Source organism: Crassostrea angulata, chromosome 6 (genome assembly GCF_025612915.1).
Source record: "Crassostrea angulata isolate pt1a10 chromosome 6, ASM2561291v2, whole genome shotgun sequence".
Classification (NCBI taxonomy): Eukaryota; Metazoa; Mollusca; class Bivalvia; order Ostreida; family Ostreidae; genus Magallana; species Magallana angulata.
The window spans coordinates 16034834-16059327 of record NC_069116.1 but is presented as its reverse complement, the minus strand read 5'-3'; the positions used below and the strand labels follow the sequence as shown (position 1 = coordinate 16059327).

General features: G+C 33.7%; 1 protein-coding gene across 1 annotated transcript; it reads left to right on the top strand.

Annotated features, from left to right (window-relative positions):
- Positions 1–1145: 1145 nt before the first annotated feature.
- Positions 1146–24203, top strand: LOC128189325 (uncharacterized). The gene is made up of 24 exons (XM_052860885.1): positions 1146–1216; positions 2525–2566; positions 2703–2785; positions 3104–3172; positions 3493–3616; positions 3936–4030; positions 4587–4655; positions 4752–5199; positions 5315–5413; positions 5634–5897; positions 5988–7237; positions 10042–10110; positions 10513–10636; positions 10848–10948; positions 11061–11129; positions 11202–11509; positions 13467–13488; positions 13933–14056; positions 19891–19985; positions 20135–20203; positions 20461–20671; positions 21637–21738; positions 22470–22628; positions 22804–24203. Exons 1-24 carry the CDS (start codon positions 1189–1191, stop codon positions 24069–24071), a joined length of 5292 nt encoding a protein of 1763 aa, XP_052716845.1. The 5' UTR covers positions 1146–1188; the 3' UTR covers positions 24072–24203.
- The last annotated feature ends 291 nt before the right edge of the window (positions 24204–24494 follow it).

The following is a 24494-nucleotide window of genomic DNA, read 5'->3' as shown; positions in this document are numbered from 1 at the left end:
TTGATTGCAATTTTCTTGCATGTCAACATAGTTATGTTGCATGTTGACATAACTATGTTGCATATCAACATATCTATCTTACATGTCAACATATTTGATAAAAAAATATCTTGCACACGAGGGGCAGAGATATTCCACCATAGTAAAACATAAAGAAGGTGTACTTTTCCGGTTTTTTGGTTTGTGATCGTCATGCTTAATTTTTACAATGTTTTAACACAGAGTACTAGTATTTTGCAAACAGTTGAAAGAAAATGGTAGTAAGAACTTTACCACTGCGGGAAAATGAATGCAATTCACGGAAGGGTGGGTGGGTGGGGGGGGGGGGTACTCAACGGAATTCGAAATTGAAAGTTAGATACCTTTTGTTAGTATACTTGACTGAACTTTTATTACAGAAACAAGCACCTATGGAAAAATGTTTGGGTTTTCACAAAAACAAAATTCGTGCTTTGCAATGAAAAATTAAGATTCAGAAAAAAAAATTGTGAGCACATGCTTACAATGCTTCAATGTAGCCAAGCATACCTAAAAAGTCCTGTTGAACTTGCTAAAATTTCACCTGATCTTCCCTTTAACATTATTCGTCGAATACATACGGATAATAAACGCATGGAAACGGAGAAGAACGGAAAAAATGTCATCCGTTGGAAGTCTGTTTGCGTTATCCACCGGGCTGTGAATCCGTAATAGATATAAAGACAACGAACCATAACTCTCTATGCGAAGCAAGTAATCTTCATAACTTGAAATATGAGTTTTCTTTCGTGTTCTATTTAAAAAAAAATACACATATACAATGATTGGAACTAACAAATTACTTTTGTAACTACTTCATATTTACTCTCTAAATATAAATGTCATTGTAGAAACACAGTCATACAATAACGTGATTCCAAACATGAAAATACCGGAGATCCATGATCTCTTTTATGGTTTACCAACATTGCAAATTTTAAATTTTACTATCTTGTTTCTTTTTCTTGATTACTAGTATTATACGGGATTTCTAATTCTAGAATAAATATAATTATTTTATAATAGATATGAAGTATATTTTAAAAAAAAACCCATCATCTATATTGACCTAGTGTGTGCCAAGCTAAGTTGAAGATATGACAATTATTTTACCTACATATGATAAGATCTGGGCATGTTCTATTGTATATCTTATGTATCTGTTAAACAATGTTGTGGAAGGTTCATAAAATGAGAGGTAATTCTGATATCATTGTTAGTTTCTTTTATGATGTCAATATTTAAATTCAAAAAGTGAAAGTCGATCTTCGGTTACATATGTATCTATAATATAAAAAGGTAAATGTTTCACTTTCTCATACATAAACACCGCATGTATTTTATTCACTGTGAAACGTGGTTTTATTCGTTGATTTCATTATAATACACAGAAACACATTTTATGTAACCAATGGATACATTAGTTTATAAATATGCCATAAAAGGATAATTCTATGAAAAAAATGAGTAAAGTTCCGGGAGTCTAGATACTTGGGGCGAGGGAGGGGGATGGTCGGTCCTGTCCTAAAGCACCTGTGGTAGACCCTGTAAACTGTTAAAATGATACAGTATTTTTAAAACATTCCTCTCTACTCCTGAGTACCCCCCCCCCCCCCCCCCCCCACACACCTCTTGCTTTACAAATGGCACAGTATCCGATATTTAAGATTTTCCAATTTCATCATAGATTTGCATCTGCTATCGGGAAACCATAATATTGTCCTCAATTTTTGTCACGTGTAGAAGATCGACGTTAAATATTCAATCTCACCAGCTTATGTAGTTTATGTAGGCGACAACACCAACATACAGAAAATTAATGATAAACTGATTTCATCAGAAAAAAAAATCCATTTAAAGGGATTACTAAAATAAAATTCAAACGAGGCAAGCGCTGATGAGTTACCTGCTTGTTTGCCTTCATATAAAGCTGAATCCAACATCCGAGAAAAAGCCTCTTCATATCGCATGGTTTTCTTATACAGATACAAGAACCATTATCGTTAATATATTCATAATCCGAGATACAGTATATGTCTTCTAACTATATGTTTTTAATAAATGGATGTATTAATATGCAATATGTTGAGAGAGTTTTTCTCTCTGAACAATAAGACGATATGTTACTTCTGATATAAAAAGAGTAATTAATAGGACCTCTAGATAGTTAACAATTATGAGTTTCAGCATATGACAGATTTTTTTTTTTATAAAAAGTAAGTTTAAAACAGTAAGTAATGGTTACGTTTAGGAAATCTACGTCTGTGTTTGACCCCAGATAGACCAGACAGATTTTCTGTTGATAAACCACAATGTCAAAATCAATGATAAATTAAAATGACCGACAGTCAATAATTCTAATAATGTAAAATGTAATAAAATAAATACATCTTATATGGTATTTGACATCCTATAGGGTGTATAGTGTATCTAAACTAAAGATCTCTTAGTCGTTCTTCAATCTCAGATCACATGTTTTATTTTAAATGTCCACTTTTACTTCCAGAGTACATCATACTAGCCATTGTTTTCCTACAGATAGAAGAAGGTATACAAGTAGTTTATAAATATTTATCAATTATTGAATTTGATTATGAATATCGACAAGTGTTTCATTTTTTTCTTGCGCCATTCTTTAGTACCTGTAATTGTCGATCAGCAGGAGTATAGTGTTTGTGTTTTAGGGATGTCGTTGATGTGCCTGCAGTGTAATGACGCCATTCAACCACGTCACTGCCACACAATCACGTACTGTGCGGAAGATGAGGTGTGCCATCTGTTGACCGGAAACACGCTTAGGACAATCACAAAGAATATCTTGACAATGTTTTCCCTTCTAGATTGCCAAAACATTGCTAATACATGTATTTCCCTCAGAAAAAGGATAAAAAGTCTTTATCCGATCTAAATTAGGTCGCGATGAACAATCTAACAGCCTAGTTAACCTTTTGATAAGAATTTATCATTTAGAGATTTTTTTGTATTTTTAGTTTCAAAATGGTAGTTTAATAAAAGAAAAAAAAATATGATACAAACTATGATGTACACGGATTATGGGACCTTAATAAGATTGTTGTTTACTTAGGTATGCTTTGTCGAGAAAGTGGAATCTATATACGGTGTTCGCTACAACGTGGGATGCCTTCAAGAAAAAGCAAGTTCTCTGAGGGTTTTTTTAGTATGACCTTACAACATTTATGCGCGAGTTATATCAATTCTTTACGAACTGCCATAATCAAAATGAATTTGTGATGTTAATCACCATACTGTTAGGCCTAAAAAAAAAATGTGAAAATAACTGTTTATTATAACGCACTTGATAACTTATTCATGTATAATGCATGTATATATATAGGTAATATAAATTACATAGATTTCACCCTTTGACCAAAGATTTAAAGACTAAAGATCAAATTAAATCAATTAAATTAGCCGAAAATGAAAACATGAGTAATACGTGCATGCTTCTTCAAGGTTTGTCGAGAACAAAATGAGTCCAATCCTATTAATTACAATGGTGACGGCAACCATCGTCCGTACACGTGCACTGAATGCTGCCAGTCGGATCTGTGTAACGCGGAGGGATGCGGTCAAAAAGGTTGGTACTATAGCGGGTTCGGGCTTGGTCTATTGTGCCAAGTTGTACTATAATTAATAGGGGCTTGTTCTGATACATGTATGTTAAGATATATTGCAGGTAATAGAGGCTCGTTCTGATATACTAAGATGTACTGTTAGGGGTAGGAGATAGTATACTACTAGTATAAAGGGTAAAAATAAATTACTGAAAAACTTAATTAATACAGCATTGTTGTTTTGAGTTTATGACTTGTTTAACAATAAAGATTTTTGTAAAACGAAAATCATGTATTAAGTATTATGAAGTCTCCTCTCATGCACTCTGTTCTTTTTGCAAGGATATCCCGTGGCCAGAGGTCCCATTTGTTTTGCCTGTTACCAACACGACAACGCCAGAGAGTGCCGCCAGATAGCTCACTGCAGGGACTCAGAGGTCAGTACGATGTAAAACAAATTGATAAAACTGACCATCGTATTACGGGATGTAACCAGTTTTATTTACAACAGACAAAGCTTGTACAAGAAAAAGTGCCGATATAAAGTTGTTAAGATCAACAAGAAAACCCACAAACTCTAGCAGTTGAAAATTAATAAAGTAAAAAGTTGTACTAAATATTTTTTCATTTACTTCACTAAATTGGCCAAAATGAAAAAAAAGAGAATTCTCCTATTCCATCCGGACACTGGGATTTCCTAATTGGCCAGAGAGACAACCCCTCACAAAATATCCCAAAAGACTAAATATAGATTTTGTCTTTCTAATGTCTTCTTTTTTCTTAAAAAAAAAAAGAATCAACTCAAAATGATGGGAAAATTTAAAGATCGACTTGTAATTATAATAATATCAAGTATTTCTCGACAAACTGGACACAAAGTGTTTAACTTTGTCAAATTGGAAAAAAATGATGATATTTTTTGTTATTTTTTCAAATTGTTTTTTAAACCATACATATTTTCTTTAAAATAAGGGAACATTTGTATTTGTTCAGCTCTGCTACATTAAAGAGGAAGAGGAGTTTGGTGACCAAATATACTCGACAGGTTGTTTGCCTTTTCAGGTATTGTTGCATGGGTACTCTATATACCAGCGTAAATAAGATACACACAAGTGTCTTCAAATCTCGTATCTGACATGACAAAAATATGTTTTTCAGCAATGTTTGAGTATCGTTTCAAATACCAATGCGATTGGAGATTTGTCTAATTCACATCACTTCACAAGGTCAACAGAACTCCAACAGGACACAACCACACAGATCAAAGTACAAACAGCATCTACCCCTCGCATGTCATCTATACAGCCGACACTCCAATCAAGTACAACTACCGAATTACCAGAAACCTCACTGTTCGTAACTGCCTATCCACCAACCACTTCTGATGGCGGACCCACAACTGACTCATCTTCAACTACAAACCACGTCCCAACTAGAACAACGCATCAACATGTGCATACGGTTGGCAAAACTTCAAAACCTGTACCTACGCCAACAACGCAAACCACCGCTGTACCAACGGGGATCACCGAAAGCTTCATTCACTTCATCGACGAGACTATACCTCCAGTCCTTAGATTAGGCAGAGCGGATTTCTCTCAATTTGGTAACAGCTAATTCACCATTGTCAAAATCATGTTTTTTAATTTAAAATAACTTAAATACCCGTTTGGTTTTGGTGAAACCAAAGCCTCTATTTCAATCTATTTCATTTAACAAAGCTTTGCCGCCCGTACCAAAGAGCAGACGTCCCAAGAGGTTCACTTCCTGTCATCAGTGCTGCACTGGAGATCTTTGCAATGACGTTTGCGGGCAAAACAGTAAAAAATTTTCATATAACTTGTAGATACTGGTTAAAAAATGTTCAGTTTTTCAATGCTAAAGCAATTCTCCATTAACTATTGATATCCAGAGGACAGCACTTGTAAATGTGAGAAAAATGTAAAAGTCAATTAACAAACGATATTTTCAGTTTTAGTTTTTGTAAGACATGATATTGAAATAACAAGTACTAAGTCTGCAATTTTTAAAAAATATAAGGTCCTTTGACACACACTCCCAACTACTACACAATCACACCCCCGACAACATCAAAGATGCCAACAACAACGGAACTAATATCCTTATCACCGCCAACAACACCAATGGCCACTGCCTCCATCCCTGCAACCAATGTAACTACAGTGTCAAACACAACAACTTCCACAAGTGAAACAACTCCATCGTACTCTAATACAACGACGTCAACAACAACTTTCACGACTACTACTGTGACAACGACAACATTTCCAAAGATGTATACAGGTGATAACACACGTTCCGGAAATGCTAAAAGCTGAAAAATAAAGTTGCCGTTGATTTATCTCCTCTTTTTCAAACCCTTCTCTTCTAAAGGTATGGCTGTTTCTGAATTTTTGCTGGCAATTTCCAAACACAAAAACCACCAAAATGCTGACAACATATCCCTAGTTGTGACTTCCTCTGAGAATGGAAAGATTAGTATCTACAGCGCTTACACTCAGTCATTCATCAATGCAACTATATTGAAGGGCAGAAACGTCATACCAATGGACCCAAGTCAGGCTGCATCTATACCCTGGAACGAACAAAAGGGGATTCATATCTTATCTAATGTTAACATATCTGTAAGTGTAATGGAGAACAAAAATGGAAGCGATACAGCTTTTTCAGTTCTACCCGTTTCGGGTCTTTCCATGAAATACGTTGCTGCCACCGCCAAGGGAACGAAAGATAATCCCTCTTTCGTTACCGTGGTAGCGTTGCAGAAAGATACCAGGGTTCGTTTTGATCTTCATATTGCAGACAAAAGCAAGTACGCTTACATTACGCCATGGAGAAACTACCGATATGAAAATGGTGAAAGCTTTGACGTTCTTCTGAATCAGTTCGAAACCTTTCATCTAGAGGTCAATGGTACGGATTTAAGTGGAACATTCATTGAGGGTACAAGACCGATTGCTGTTCTTACTGGAGCAGAATCTACCATAATACCATCTTCGTCCTGCACGCAAATCTGCAAGACTCAAACCGTCACACAGATGATACCACCTATTGAGGGACTCGGTACCGACTTCATTCTTCCGAAGCTGGAGGATAGGAGTAAGTTTATCTATAAAGTAATCAGCTCAGAAGGCGGAACCCACGTCACTACAAACACTGGAACCATGGATCTGACGTCACCCGGATTTGTGGTAGAGGTTGAAGCTACGAACCATCCAATTAGTATATCTAGCGACAAGCCAATCCTCGTTGTCCAAATGGCAGAAACAATGAAAGCTGACGATGGAAACGCCAGTGGTGCTATGATAGTTATTCCGGCCGTTCAGCAATTCCAAAGCGATTACCACTTCAGTATTCTTGACGACAGCGAATATAGAAATTACATCTCCATTATGATAAAAACTGGAGACGAAGAAGACCTTCGTATTGATGGGAATCATTATAGTGCATATAACAATACCATGGACCATATACACTTAAAAGGACAGTCGTACACGATTATAAACATGCCTTTTAATCAGTGCGGTGGTCATGTTGTGGAAAACATTCAGGGAAACCCATTCGGATTGACAGTTTACGGTTTCAAACAGTTCCAAGGATTTGGGTTTCCTGTTGGTCTAAAAGTGACAAATCACTGAATATTTTATACTTCAAATAACTAATCATTTATTGTTTAAGCATTTCAAATTAATAACCAATGATTGTTTTACCGTTTCAACTGACTGATTAATAATTGTGCTAGGTTTTAATGCTTTATTCATGAAAATCATTGTATATTTTTTATCATTTTTGTTATTCTTTGCTTAGAAAGATACAAAGATAGAAATGTATCCACACTTGTTCCTTAAACTATAAGTTGTTTCTTAATTTTAATGTAATAAACTCATGAGTACAACCCAAAATATACGTAAAAAAGTTTCATTCTTATTCAACAACTTCAGTATGTATGTAATGACGTTATCACTGCCGTTGAAATTCATACAATTTTGACCTTTTTTCTCAGCACTTGATGTAAATTGAAGAGCTTTGTATCACCAACGACTTTCTTGAAATTAAAAAAAAAAATTGCAGCGCTTCTCTAAAAACCCAGAATTTCTTTATTAATGCTGAGAACTCAGAAAGATAGCTGTAGAACGAACTTGGATTCTGTTTCTTGAATGAAATGATTGATGTTTATAATATTTTTTTGCGATGGTGCATTAGAGATTTTACATGGTAGTTACCCTATATACCCACTAAGTTAAGGCTCGGTGGAAAGAAAAGAAAATCAGCAGCGCTCAAACAGATGCTGATGGAAAATTGGCAATAAACGGCCAATAAGTTTTCGCTAAGATAGAGCTGGATGAAATCCATTTATCCAAACGATCATCCCCAATCTTACCGAATCCAGTTATTTACTCACAGTTTCCGTTCGAAACTGTAGAATTAGTCGAATTTTGTTAGATTTGGTTTTATTCCAGTCCGGTCTCTTTAGGTATACATTTAAAAATTCGAAACGAAATAAAAATGATAAAAATATTGAATATTTTTTTTTGTTTGACGAATATAATTTAACAGCATCCACTGTGGTTCGATTGTGTCTTTGAAAAGTACTGACAGCGAATTTATTGATATCTGATTGCTAAACTATATATAAGAGCTCAGATGCCCCGGTGAAGTCAAAATAGAGCACAACTTATAAGTATTCTTGTATACTATAATACATACACGCAGAACGTATTGTGTTGACCTACTTCTTTGTAATCGAATTTATATGGCTATCAATCACAAAGTTACCTTGTCACAATATTTAGTCAACTTGCAAATTGAGAGAAAACTCTTTTAGCTGTTTAAAATTGAAATGAAAACATTTAGGATCGGTCAAAATAAATATGGTAAGTAAAACCATTTGATACTATTCTATTCCAGGTGAATCATGCCATTTTTCATACTCAGGATAATACCTAGTATATAAATATACAAAATCAATATTAGCTGGAAGTGATTTTTTTTCATTTAAGTAACACATGTTTTATCTTTTACAGAATTACTAAGCATTCTTTTAGTTTTTCATTGTTTCTCAGTTGATCAAGGTAAGATTTATCTGTGCCTTAATTTTGGGTGAAGACGCTTAGTTATGTCTTGTTTATCACACAGTCTTTACATTCACATACTCAAACTGTAGCGAATTATAATTGTGCACAATTTGACGACGCCATCCAAAAAATGTTCATTTAAACATATGATTTAATATGAAATACTAACATGTGACGTTAATGACTATTATAATGAAAAATGTTAATTTCCTGATTTATAACTGATATTGCTATAAATGACAATGTTCTGCCTTTACCTATAGTTAACAGATATTGCTATAAATGACAATGTTCTGCCTTTACCTATAGTTAACTGATATTGCTATAAATGACAATGTTCTGCCTTTACCTATAGTTAACAGATATTGCTATAAATGACAATGTTCTGCCTTTACCTATAGTTAACAGATATTGCTATAAATGACAATGTTCTGCCTTTACCTATAGTTAACTGATATTGCTATAAATGACAATGTTCTGCCTTTACCTATAGTTAACAGATATTGCTATAAATGACAATGTTCTGCCTTTACCTATAGTTAACTGATATTGCTATAAATGACAATGTTCTGCCTTTACCTATAGTTAACAGATATTGCTATAAATGACAATGTTCTGCCTTTACCTATAGTTAACTGATATTGCTATAAATGACAATGTTCTGCCTTTACCTATAGTAAGCCCGTTGATGTGTTTGAGTTGCCATCAGTCCATTCAGCCACGCCATTGTCACAGCATATCTTACTGTGCGGACGATGAGGTGAGAACTGACGGAACTTTCTCCCTCCTTACCAGGCTACTCCATTGTAACCTTGCGTCTCCATCACGATTCCTTTCAAACATTAGATATACAAGTGTAATGCCCTTTTTGATCTAAAACAACACTGTTTCCATATCGTAGCAAAACAGTGTAGATAAGTAAGTTGTAAAACAGAGTCACAGAGTCATTTTTTGAAAATGACACAACATTCTATAAACATCATTTAGTAAATCAAAAATGACTGAAAGGCCTACAATTAACACAACAAACTAACAAAGGTCTTCCAGTCACAAAATTGCTAAATTAAATACACATACTTAATCTACAAAATAAAACCCTGTGTTACAGAACAAAAAATTAACAAAATATACATGTATTATGTTTCTATTTTATAGAGTAAGGTCATTAAGTATCATTTTTAAAAAAGCATGCAAGATGTTTAATTTTCAAATGAGAAATCATATTTTAAAAGATCCATCAAATAATACACGGATGTGCTGAGTCACATAGTTAGTACAAAAAAATATAGGACAATTTTTTATGCTTAAACTATTATATCATTTATGTTTGATAACTTTCATTTTAATTAAAGGTGTGCTTTGTTGAAAGAGTGGAGTCAAACTATGGCGTTAGATACAATACAGGATGCTTACAGAGACCCGTAAGTTTGTATTATTCAGGCCTGCGTTTTACGGAAAGAATTTGCGACTTACGACCAAATTCATAGATGTTATGAAATAAACTATCAGCTGTTTAATATTTTTTACTAAGATATCGTTAAAACATGAATTATTTTTTAATGAAAAAATTGTTCATTGAGAATTGATCCATGAGCCTAATTGGTCGTTCCCTTATAAAACACAAACACACAAACACAAATTAAGATGATTCTGATTCAAAGCAGTAAGCAATTCTAATACACATACACATGAAATTATGTATTTTCCCCACAATTAAAAAAAAATGTACACTGTGATACTGGGTAGGGAGATATTTTTATGATGAGAAAATAAACGACAAGTGCCTTTGATCCATTATGACCAATAAGACATGAACGTTACAGGTGTGTGAGGAACAGAATAAAACCCTACACATACACAGTAACAGTGATGGTAACCTGGCTCCCCCCACCTGTACGGAGTGCTGCCACACCGACCTGTGTAATGCCCAGGGGTGCGGCCAACCAGGTATGACAAAGGGGGCACTCTCTCCCGACAGGTTAGAGGTACTCTTACTTTTCGAATACTAGTAGATACTTTTATCATATTTGCTTTCTATTGTTTTTTTTAGTTTTGCTTTATTTTATTAATATATTTTCTTCAAAGCATAGAGAATTGTTTATGATAAATGCGTATACAGTTGGAAGTTTTTGAGCTGATTTGGGGCACCTACTTCTAGGTTATCCTCGATTTCAAGAAAGAGGGCCAGTTTGCTTGGCATGTTCACAGCTCTTCGACAATCAAGAGTGTCGGGAAATAGCCCACTGCAGGAACTCAGAAGTAATCAAAACCACTTTATTTTTCACAATTTATGATTGAAGACCAAATTATTCTACATCAAGTACATACACATGTACATGTAGCATTACATTTGAAATGTATCCTATTTCAGCTTTGCTTTATTAAAGAAGAGTCTGAATTTGGCGACAAAGTATATTCATCTGGATGTATGCCTTTTCAGGTATTCAAATTTTTTATTCATGTATAACTTTGCTCTATTTCTTAAACTTTAACTGTATTTCATTTCAAACAGCAATGCATTAGCATAGTTTCAAATACTCACGCCGTGATGGACCTATCTAATATGCATCATTATACGTACTCAACTACAACAAACCTAATGACGTCAGCAAGTTCAACAAAACTGCTGACATCAGCTCACACTAATCTGCCAACATCAGCAAGTCCAACCAAATCCCAAACTCCGACTCCAGGTCACACAACAAACATACCAACCTCTGTACATTCTACAGCACTGCCGACGTCAGTATCAACCTTGTCCACAACAGCAGCTCTGATGGGTATACCGGTGGTGGGCAGACGACAGGAGAGACAGAAGCGGTACACTTCCTGTGAACACTGCTGCCGAGGAGATCTGTGTAATAATGCTTGTGTACATCACAGTGAGTTCTTGTTTGTTACTTCCATTCTCCAAAAAACTTTAGAAATTTTAATTTGCATTTTTTACATAATTTGGAAAAGTGTGCGATTCCAACATACATGTACAATTCTTCTTATTAACTTTATGTACAGGCAAAATCACACCAACTCCCCACTTCTTTACGGGCTCGCCGCGGCGCCAATGACAAGAAACAAAGTTGTCTTTAGAAATGTTCTATGGTGATTGTATAACAATATATAAAATATGAAAGAAATTCACATTGTGTTGCTTCGACTGTTTTTATTCAAAATATCATAACCTAAGCTTAAAAGCGGTTACAGTGTCTTTTCTTAGAATAACCTAATTTCTTTTCTACCTAAATTGTGAAAACCTTTTGCTGTATTAGGGAAAAATTCGCCCTACTTTTATATGTTTTGTAAATTTATTTTTTAAATCATTCCCATGATGTTTGTAACAATTCAAGTAAAATATGGTTCGTTTTCGAATTATTTATGATACGAATTAACAAATACGCATGTGAACTTTACAAACTTGTCTCGTATCAAATTGTCCAAATCTTTTGCTGTATTAAGGGAAAATTCGCCCTACTTTTACATGTTTTGTAAATTTAATTTTTAAATCATTCCCATGATGTTTGTAACAATTCAAGTAAAATCAATCTCTACCCAGAGTTATCGTTCCTGCTTCGCTCCACTTATACATCTGTTAACGTCTAAAAAGTAGTGCCACGAAATCATTGGTAATGGAGTATTACTTCGAGAAATAGTTCTTTGTTTGTTACCGTGATTTACCAATACATTCTTTTTATTTCAATATTTTAGCGAGGCTTTAACAACTAAATGTAGATTGAATACATATAAAACTATAATTTATAATATCATGATTGAGAATGGGTTTTGCTAAGATTCTTGGCATTTAGACGTTAACAGAGGTGTTGTAGCGCAGCGTAATACGCCCTCTGGTGAGAGATTGAAAGTAAAATATGGTTCGTTTTCGAATTATTTATGATACGAATTAACAAATACGCATGTGAACTTTACAAACTTGTCTCGTATTCTTATCAGTGATCTACTACCTGACAATGAAAGGTAAGAAAGTCGACTTTATTTAGTCATTAAAAGTTGTATTAACTTAATCACAAATGGGAGTTATTCAATGTTTGGTTGTATTCTTAATTTGGATATTTTATCATATATCATTTACATGTATTATATATCAAAGCGATTATGGCAAAACAAAACTTGTACTGTATATATTGAAGTTTCTTTCTTGTACATGACTCGTAGGCATGTGAACATACGAAAGTTTTTTTTTTTTTAAATGCATAGTCGTTTTGTTGTGTGCATCAAAATTAAAATGAATAAATAGTTTCTAATGGTATCATTTTTAAATTGAAAACTCAAACTCTTCAGGGAACTTTTCCGTTTCGAATCTCCGTTGTATTTGATTAATATGTAGAAACTTTTCTGTCATCAATTTCACAACATAAAAGGATTGGGCTTGAGAAGAATATGTTCTGAATAAGCAGAAGGTATTGTAAACGATATAATGAAAGAAAATAAATCGTTTTTAGTATAACTTTCTAATCAATCGTTGATATTATCAACAATTGGCACATGCTAAGAATTCTTTCCGTCTGATTTTAGACGTCATTGGAGCTTGTGTTTTCTTCAGTATTGCAGTAACCCAAGGTATAGACGAAAAATTAAGAACAGGCACATTGATGTGAGAAAGCAAACTATTATACCTTCATTTGAAAAATTACCTTCTTAGCGTGTGACTTGATTTCAGTATTAATTGTTTTAGTTTAGATATGCTAATAGATCTAAACTGACGATTTCTCAAGTCGAGCAGTGTTTCTGAAATAGTAAAAAAAAGATTTTTTCTTTATTTTAGGACTGGGATTAATGTGCTTACAGTGTGTAAACGTCATTCAGCCACGTCATTGCCATGGAATCACTTACTGTGCTGACAACGAGGCATGGTTCGTTCCAAGATAACTAAGATTAGATCGTCACAATAACAGAACAATTCAATAAATATGCTTAAACTCTTACCATTTATTCAGGTTTGTTATGTGGAAAAAATTATATCAACAGATGGAATCCGTTACAATTCGGGATGTATGGAGAAAGGTGTAAGTTTCTCTCTCTCTCTTGTTCTTTCTTTCATTTTGTTTTCATCTTTCTAGTTTGCGAAATGGTCGTAAAATTAAAAGTACGCTAAAATAAATTTGCTTTTAGACAAAATAAAACTTGTCTCATACAAGACAAGCAGAAAAACTAAATTCGCCACGTTATCATCTAATAATGTTATCACATAATTGCATATATGATGAAGGGGAAAATTTTTCTTTTAATAGATTTGTAAAGTACAGAATTCAAGCAGCACAACATTAACCTCAGGAGATGGACTGATTCAGACATACGCATGCACGGATTGTTGTCAGAGTGACTTGTGTAACTCGGAAGGTTGTGGGGAACCAGGTAGAAACTTTGGACTATCTTAAATTTGCAAGATTTCAGGTGCATGTATTTATTCTAGATACCAAAAGTCTGCGCGAATCAGACTACTAGTACAGGTTCTTGTATAAGTCACAAATGTCAGATAGATTAGGAAAAAATGTTTGACAAATCTAGAATTGCACATACATAAAGCAGATGCATTTAACACGGGTTTTTTCTATTTTAAACTAGCTAGTTTTGAGACCGGTATTTTATAAAAACATTACCAACTGATCATAATGTTACAACGGATTTTTTTCTCTGTGTACTCGCTTTGCTGAGGTAGCGGGGAATAAAGGATCTTCGGGGACTTCGAAAAAAAAAACAAATATTAAAATAAAGCCAAAATATAAAGTTCATTAATTAAGATTGCAAATGTCAAAAGGTGTAAATTCACAATAAAAACAGTTCTTAAAATTGACACCGAAAAAACCCATAAAATAAAAATATATTTACCTCCGAAATAAAACCAAATATTAAAATAAAGCCAAAATATAAAGTTTATTAATTTAGATTGCAAATGTCAAAAGGTGACAATTTGCGTTTGGCTTTTGGTTTTATTTCGTCGATAATTACAAAGTCACGCCCATAAAGTTAATCCCGAAATATAAAATATAAATGGTAATTTAATTATTTGTGGGCGTGGATAAAAATGAAACGAACAGGTAACAATCATTATAATTAGCGTTAGTAACCACTGTTCAAATTATGTAATGAAAACGCTCACACGTGCCAGGTAAGATATCAAAACAGGTTGAATTATGTTATTAAAATACATGTTTTATCGTGAGGCTTAATTAACAATTGACGTTAATTTGAAAATAAAAGAAAAACGTATTTAAAAATTTCGACATAAAAAGTAATATTAGCTAATTATTAAGTAAAATAATTATTGCGACACTTATGGGGACATTTCGTTTTGTTTTGTTTTTTCTGTTTTTTTTTTTTCTATAATACAATAATGCTCAATATAAAAAGAATATATACAAAATATATGAATGTTACATAGTACAATAAAATTATAACAAAATATGTACATGGAGCATAAAATGCTGTAACAATAATTAAAACAAGACCTTCAGGGGCTACATCGCTCCCTTGAGCAACAACAGCTAACAAACGCTGGAGATCGTCATAGGAGTATCAAATATATAAATATCTAGATAACTTAGAAGAGTATATATCTCGACTTTTAAAGACTTTCAAAATTTTCTCAACATATTCTCAACATATTCAATATATATTGAGCTCCTTTTATTGCGTCAGTATTTGAGAACATCTTAGAAAGATTTAATCAATTGAATTACCCCAATTGTTGCCCAACATCACCCCTGGAAATCGTGATATGAACTAAAATCTACACTGCCTGAGAATGCTTTCACACAAGTTTCATCTTTCTGGCTAATTGGTTTTGGAACAGAAGTTTTTAAAATATTTTACTCCATATATTCCTATGTAAAAAAAAATGACCTACCATTGTGGCTCAACCTTACCACTGGGGATAATGATTATGCATAATTTGAACAAACTTTATTTTACACTACTTCGGGATGACTCCAGACAAGTTTTAGCTATCCAGCCAATAGCTATTTGAGAAGGTTTTTAAGGATTTTTTTTCCATACATGTACGAATCTACACTTCCTGCCCGAATGGTTTAAGAGATTTTTTAAGTTAACCAACAAATTTTCAATAATTTGAAATTATCTCTCCTTCACCAAAATTATGCTTTGTGCCAAGTTTGGCTGAAACTTGCCGATTAGGTTCTAGAGAAGAAGATGAAAATTTGAAAAGTTTACGACGATGCCAACGACATACAACGGACAATTTTTATTTAAAAAGCTCACTTTCACCTCTGGCTCAGGTGAGCTAAAAATATGTATCAACTTTCAATTTCATACTAGTTTTTTTTTTTTTTTTTTTTTTTTTTTTTTTTTTTTTTTTTTAAGAGTTTTTTGTTCTTTTATTAGTAAGCCAACTGCTTCTACATACATCACGTACATACATCAGAAATTTTCAAGGACACAAAGTATGTTTAAGAAAGCAACGAAAACAATTACATCAATAATGCATATATAATGAACGTTTACTAAGAGAGATAAAAAAATACATATTGAGCACCTTTTTTATTGAGAGAGAGAGAGAGAGAGGGGGGGAGAAAAGAGAGAGAGAGAGAGAGAGAGAGAGAGAGAGAGAGAGAGAGCACTTAGAGTGAGTTAATCACAGGGGTCCAAATTTCCCAGTCTGTATTGAACTTATCCATTTCACTTCTTTCTTTTGCACAGAATTGGAATACTTTATATAACTGTTTTAAATCATTCATAAGGGCATTTACTGTTAATTGGTTTTTCTGGCATCTACTTCTGTATATGTATTTTTTTATCAATATGAGTACAAACTCTAACAAATTCTGCTAATAAATGTTGTACCCTTGGACATTCCCATAATAAGTGATATATTGTTTCCTCAGCATCTTCACAAAAGGTACATAGATTAGTATCCACTTTACCAATTTTATACATAAAACTGTTTGTAGTTAATATATAATGGTTTATTCTGTACTGCAACCATTGAAATTTAGAGTCTGAGGTAATAATAAAAGGTAAATGAAATATTGAAATCCATTGTTTTTCTGTAAAAACAAAATGTCTACTCCATTTTTCTTTTCCCACTGGTGTTACATTTGTCTGATTTAATATATCATACATTGGCTTTGAACCTTTTTTTGTTAATACAAAGGTTTTAATATTAAATGGTATAAAAGGTTTGAAAACTTCATTTCTAATGAAGTTGTATTTCCTTAGATCTGAAAGTACAGCTTGTCTTACTCCCATATATGTTAAATAATTCATTTGAATATTAAATTTTCTTTTCAACATTTCAAAATCTAAAAAGTTTTCATTTTCACCAAACAAGTCAATTACACATCTAACTCCTTTAGCATACCATGATTTATAAAAAAAAAGACTGATTTCCTATCTTAAATTTATTATTGTTCCACAATGGCTGGCAACAATAATCCTGCCATGATTTTACATTTAAGTTATCTTGGATTTCTTTAAAAGCTATGGTAACTTCCTTCCAAAAATCATTTTTTAACGATTCTTGCATTTGCATAATATAATCTGAACCTGTATTTAATAGCTTTTCTAAATTAATAGAATTCTCCAGCAGTGTTTTCCATTTTGAATTATTATCCTTAATTAATCTCCTAATCCAAGTAGACTTTAATCCTTTAATATAGGAATTTATATCAACCATCCTTAACCCACCATGTTCATACTTCCGAGTACATACTTGTCTTTTAATTTTATCACATTTTGAATTCCAAATAAAATTGAATAGAATTTTGTTTAATTCTTTTAATGTTTTACTCTGAGGGTTTGGTAAGGCTATAAATAAGTGGTTTAATTGTGAAATTAAAAGAGACTTAACCAGTGTTATCCTTCCAATTGGAGTCAAGTGTCGTTTGCTCCATTGTTTGATTACAGATTTTATCCTAACAAGTTTCTTGTCATAATTAAGTTTTACAATTTTATCTAAATCTACATCATAATATATGCCCAAAAGTTTGAATTGAGTTGTCCATTGAAAATTCATTTCTGAACAGATTTTTTCTTCAGAATATTTTTTACTTCCTATCCACACAATCTGAGTTTTTTCTTGGTTTATTTTAAGACCAGATAATTTATAATAGTCATCTATTTCTTTCATGGTTGCCCTTAATGATTTCTCAGTTCCATCAAGGATTATTGATGTATCATCTGCATATTGTGATATTAAATATTGGGTGTTATTAATTTTGATTCCTGTAATATCTTCATTATTTTTAATTTTAATTGACAATATTTCCGCACATAATAAAAAAATGTAAGGCGATATTGGATCACCTTGTCTGCAGCCTCGTCCAAGTTTAAAAAAGTTTGATAAAATGCCTGCCTGGGACACACAGGACATAACATTACATTGAAAAGTTTTAATCCATCTCCTCAGTAAAATGTGTATCTACTAAACATTTCATAAATTTCATACTAGTTTATACAGGGTTGTTTTCAACAAATCACAATGTCTTGTAAAACACTTGCTGCGTGTTATTCGCCTTATAATAGTAATGTCAAAAGAAATAAAACTTGTAACTTGAGATTTGAAATTGTGCAAATTGATCAGCCATTCTGATCATATTTTGTCTATCCGTCCGTCTGTCCGTAAACTTTTCACATTTTCAACATCTTCTCCAGAACCGCTGGGCCAATTTCAACAAAACTTGGCACAATGCACCCTTAAGCAAAGGGGATTTAAAGTTGTAAAAATTAAGGATCACACTCTTTTACAAGGGGAGATACTTAGGAATAATTTTAAAAAATGAGATATCTTTAAAACTAATCTTCTCAAGAACCATTTGGCCAGGAAAGGTGAAACTTTTCTGGAAGCATCCTCAGGTAGTTTATATTCAAAGTTGTGAAAATTATGACCCCCAGGGGTAGGGTGGGGCCACAATTGGGGATCGAATTTTATATAATATATATATTCGGATTATCTATAGAGTAAATCTTTAAAAATCTTCCTCTCAGAAACCAATCAACCAGGAAAGCTGAAACTTATGTGGATACATTCTGAAGAAGTGTAGATTCAAAGTTGTGAAAATCATGACTCCCAGGGGTAGGATGGGCCCACAATAGCGGGTCAAATTTTACAAAGGAATATATAAAGTAAATCTTTAAAAATCTTCCTCTCAGAAACCAATCAGCCAGGAAATCTAAAACTTGTGTGGATACATCCTTAAGAAGTATAGATTCAAAGTTGTGAAAATCATGACTCCCGGGCGTAAGGCGGGCACACAATGGGAGGGGGTTCGAATTTTTACATAGGAATATATAGAGCAAATCTTAAAAAATCTTCTCAGAAACTAATCTGTCAGGGAAGCTGAAACTTATGTGGAAGCAATCGCAGGTAGTGTAGATTCAAAGTTGTGAAAATCATGACTCCCGGGGGTAGGATGGGGTCACAATTGGGGGGGGGGGGTCATATCTTTACATAGAAGTATATAGTGAACAGTCTGTTAAAATCGTCTTCTCAGAAACTAATCAACCAGAAAAGCTGATAATTATGTGGAAGCATCGTTAGGTTGTGTAGATTCAAGTTTGTTCAAATTATGATCCCCGGGATAAGGATGGGGTCACAACAGGGGGAAGGAGACAAATTTTTACGTAGGAATATATAAAGAAAAATCTTAATTTTTTCTAAAATACAATTCGCCTTTAAAAGCGGTAACTTAAATGAAAGCAAATTTAGATAGTGTGTATTCAAATTCGTTAAAATCAAAATTTTGAGGAGTGGGGTGGGGCCACATTGGAGATCTAGTTGTACAAAGGAAAACATTTTTTTTTATTCATAAAAACTGAAATGTTATCATGTATGGTTTTACTTATAAGCAAGCATTTTGACATATTGCTTATTGTTGAAAATTATTTAGACTTAGCCCCTGGACGATTCTTGTTTCTCACAAGGGGTTTAGAGTGTGATTTAGGTTTATATCCTGTTTATAAACAACTGTTTAAGATTTTTTGAGAACTGCAATGCTCAACATGTGATACATGTATGATTATAAAATCATCTGGGACTGGATCATAAATACAAGAATATCCGGGGGAAATTGACTTTTATTTATACAGGATCTACATGTAATATACCACATTGTCCACATATTTTTTATTATGACTCCATTAAGCTGAATTTATCTTGCCTATTGTTGCTCAGGTGAGCGATGTGGCCCATGGGACTCTTGTTTATAATTATTAATTAATCATATGCATTTGAGGCATTCCTTCCACCCGCGGACCGATGTGCTTTGGATGCTCTCAGATTCGCAATGCAACAGATTGTCGTACAATCACGTACTGTAGGCAGACTGAGGTAAGAGGACATGTTGATATTTAAAACACTGTTGGTTCGTTGGTAAATAAGCAGTATTTAAAAACCTGCAGTCGCATTTTATGAAATGTAAAGCAATTCGAGATTATTGTAATTGGAGAAAAGTATATATTTCACCAAGTTCTCCTCAGGTTTGTCACATAACTGAAGAGGTTGAGTTCGGAGATAAGGTGTACTCTACCGGGTGTGTTCATTCACAAGTAAGTTAAATTGTTTGAAATGTTTCAATGTATTAACATTTCGTTTTCTTTATGATCACTATAGTAATTAGCCCAAATGTATAATATACGAAGTACGTAGAAGATTAATTAAATATAGAAAAGGAAACGCTAAACATAGGTGTTTTTGAAATTAAAAAAATTAAGGTTACGAGGTAATGAAATAAGTATTATTTAAAATATACGGTCATTATAATTATTTTAATTCAACATAAGAATCACTAATCCATGTTTTAAAGTTATGTTCGAGTGTTGCCTCCAGACAGAATGCAATATCTGATCTGTCCTCGTGGCACACTTTCACGAGAACAAGCACCGTCGCTTCAACATCAATGTCGACGACGACATCACAAGCTCAAACAACAACATTCCCAACGTCATCCAGAAAAACCCACACACATGCCACACACACCAAACACACAACGAAACAGGCTGTCACACCACCGATGGGTAAGTTCTATAAAAAGACTAGCAATCACTTGTATACACTTTGCAAAGAAATATACAAGCAAGGAAAGCTGAAGGTTAATAATAGTTTACCTATTTCGCTTTTTTCATGTAGCTCCGTTTTAAGTATATCCATTTTAAATCCAATTTTGAGATGCAATTTTATCTCATGGAAATCAAACAGAAATTTAAACGAAAGTGAATACTTATTACGAGCAAACGTACTTTTTTGAGAGTTGATTTTAATCAACTCTCCTATGCAGTTACTCTGGCAAACTGAAAGTGATACAGTGTTTGGACCTAAGCACAAATCATCACCGCTGACGAGTCTTAGTTCTTGAAAATAATATAAAAATTCGATGTAATGTATGCTGAAGCATTGTTTTTCAAGGAAACTTATCTATAAACAGTTTGAAAATAGTCAGATTTTATTTAATACAAACAATTTAGCTATTTTTGGTAGTCTCATGTATTCCTACGCCAGAGTTTAATATAGTCTCGTTCAACCAAACGCTCGGCTCTCTCCGTAAAATTAATCTCCGACAAACAGAGAGGCTCTGTTGCTTGTCGGAGATTAACTGACACGGCTGAACGTCTGGTTGAACGAGACTAGAGTTCGATATCAATAGTGCTTAGATCCATACAACTTTTAGAATTTGATTACTAATACATAGTTTGAAATCTATCTTTAAATATTACACAACATGATTCATATGGGGTTTCTCTAAATTCTTGTCGGAAAAGTCTAAATAAATTCCATATTATAAAAAGTGCGTAATTTAAATACAGATTAGAAACTAATTGCCACGCAAGATAAGTTGATTTAAAAATAAATGATAATTGATAAAATCAACTCCCGTCAGTACTTCAGTACTTTGATTCATAACGTTGTTGACGGAATATTGGCGTAAATTTTTGCATGCGACAACATGAATGACTTCAGTTTGGAAGTGTTTCGGCTGTTTCAGGAGTTGTAGTTGTCGGAAGAAGACTGGCGCTCCACAAACGATACGTAGATTGCAGTCAATGCTGTCATGGTGATCTGTGCAACTACGAGTGTCACAGATTGGGTAAATCGCCAACTATCTACACAGATTTATCTGGAAAAAAAACCTGAATACATCTTTTAAATACCAAATGTATCACAACAGAAAGTGTCAAAGCCAGAAAACCATGCGCTCTAATCATTTACAGTTCAAACAATGCAGAAAAATGTAAGACCAACAACGGAAGGACAGAACGTGCTTCGTATTTTGCATGTTTACTAGAAGGCATTAACACACTAAAGATAAAAGATATGCATATACTAAATTCCAGTGAATATAATTTTATGTGAAATAAGCTTTTTAACATTTAAAGCAAAAATTGCTAAGCAAATAGATTAATAGCTCACTCATTTATTGGATTTGTTACTAGCATTTGAAAGTTTTTGAATTGCAGTGCCAAAAATATATGCGCAGATATTACATGTGTACATGAAACATAACGTATAACACATTTACATGTAATTAGGACTTGTTATCGAGTCTACTGCAAAACACAACCTAAAAAACAGCAATATGTGTACCCAGAACAAAAATGAAAGAATCTCTTCAAAAATCGTTTTATCTAATTGTTTAGTGTTAAGGGGTGAAGAGATTGGAGTTGATGTTAAGATTATTTGGGAAAGTCTGTCACACGCAACTTCTCTTTGAAAAAAATACTATGTGTCTGGATAGGAGAAGTTTTCATTTCATAAATTGTGCACTTTCAAGATGAAAATGGGAAAAAATGTTAAACATAATTACGGTATTTTTTTTAGATAAAGCAACTACTCCATCGTCTTCGAAGTCAACCGCCTATCTTCCTACAATACACCCAACACAAATCTTTCACCCGTCTAGCTCGATACAAAACACATGGCAACAATCTTCTCCTACAACACAAGCAACAATGCAACAGTCTTCCAGTACAACACAAGGTATCTCAAACTTTACAATACCGACCGCTGGTACTGTACCGCTAACTTCAACGATTTCCCCCACATCTTCCCAGACACAGAACAATGGCCCAGGTACAAATGAAAATTTAATAACAAATATTTTTTTCCATTGTGTATATATATAATTTAAGTGATATAAGTTTTTGTTTTAAAGACTCAACAGGACAAGAGTTCCTTTTGGCCTTTTCAAAGCATGAAAACGGAAATGACGCCGACAACATTTCCTTGTTGGTTACTTCCCCTGAAAATGGTCATATAAGTATTTACATTCCTGAAAACAACGCCTACATAAACAAAACCTTAACTAAGGGAGAAAATATCATAGGGCTAGATCCTCACCTAACCGTTGACAATCTACAGAAAGAAAACAAGTCGGTACATGTTCTGACCGACGTCAATGTCACGTTACACGTACAAGAGTATCGGAACGTGTTCGACACGGGATTTTTGGCCTTACCAACGCACTGCCTGTCTACTAAATATATAGTGTCCACCGAGCCTGCATTTGACGGAGCCAATCCAGCCTATGTTACCGTGGCTGCTCTGAAAGACAACACTGATCTTTCATTCAAACTCAAACTAAGTGGGAATGATACCATAGAGTTTAAAGGCAGACAGTATGGAGACGGAGAATTTTTAAACATCTCTCTGGGTCGTTATGAAACTTTTCAGATTGCAGGCTTAACGGATTTCACGGGTACCATAGTTCAGAGTTCGAACCCAGTTTCTGTTCTGTCGGGCAATACAGCTACTGTTGTTCCAAAACCCGTTGACCCGTCCAATATATTTGATGCACAGACCCTTTCCCAAATGATACCTTCTGTACCTTCTCTTGGCAAACAGTTCATCGTTCCCAAACTTCAAGACAGACATAGTTTTTATTACAAAATAATCGCTTCCAGTCCAAACACTCATGTTACCGTTGGAAACAGAGACATCACTCTTCAAAACGAGGGATCCTTCCAAAAGTTAGAATCATTCAATGGACGCTCAGTCAATATTTCGAGTGACAAGCCAGTTTTAGTGGTCCAAGTAGCAAAAACAATGCAATCTCACTACGACACGGCCAGTGGAGCCATGATTGTGACCCCGTCTGTTGAACAATATAGATCTGACTATGACGTCATAATCCCCGACCCTCCAAAACGGAACCTCCAAACAAAATACCGGACTTACCTTACAATTATAACAAATTCGAGTGAAGTTGATAATATCAATATTGATGGGAAAAAGTATGACGCATTTAACTCCAATTTGCAAACTGTGCATTTGAATGGAAAGTCTTATTCTGTTATAAGCTTAGAGATGGATGATCCTGGATTACATAAGGTGAATAGTTCATCGGGAAGTAAGTTTGGGCTGATTACGTATGGATTTGATTATGCTCAAGGTTATGGATACCCCGTAGGATTAAAGTGTTGATATTCAGTGACTCCATTTGAATGACACATGAATGAAGTCGTGCACTATTGTTTGAATCCTAACTCCAAAACAGATACGCATCAAAAACCATTTCTTAACAATTACATGCAAGAAATAAAAATATAGAACTCATTTATAATGTTTATTTTATTAACTAATCACTCATGATTTTAGTAAGATATATAAAATAAAATATTTAGTAAATATAAATGTAGGCGAAAAATATATTATAGCCAAACTCACATAGTCTCTATTTTGGAACATTCATCTTATGCTTTATACTATAGAAATATATGGAACGCCTCAACTGCCTCATGTAGGTAATCTTCATAATATGATGATACTTCAACATTACATGATGGTACTTTAACATTACATACTGATATTTCAACATTTCATGATGGTACTTTAACATTACGTGCT

Coding starts and splice junctions, on each gene's coding strand:
- LOC128189325 (XM_052860885.1), top strand. CDS start 1,189: ATGTTGTGGAAGGTTCATAAAATGAGAG. Junction 3,173..3,492: donor TGGGATGCCTTCAAGAAAAA/GCAAGTTCTCTG, acceptor TGCTTCTTCAAG/GTTTGTCGAGAACAAAATGA. Junction 22,629..22,803: donor GTCTTCCAGTACAACACAAG/GTATCTCAAACT, acceptor TTTGTTTTAAAG/ACTCAACAGGACAAGAGTTC.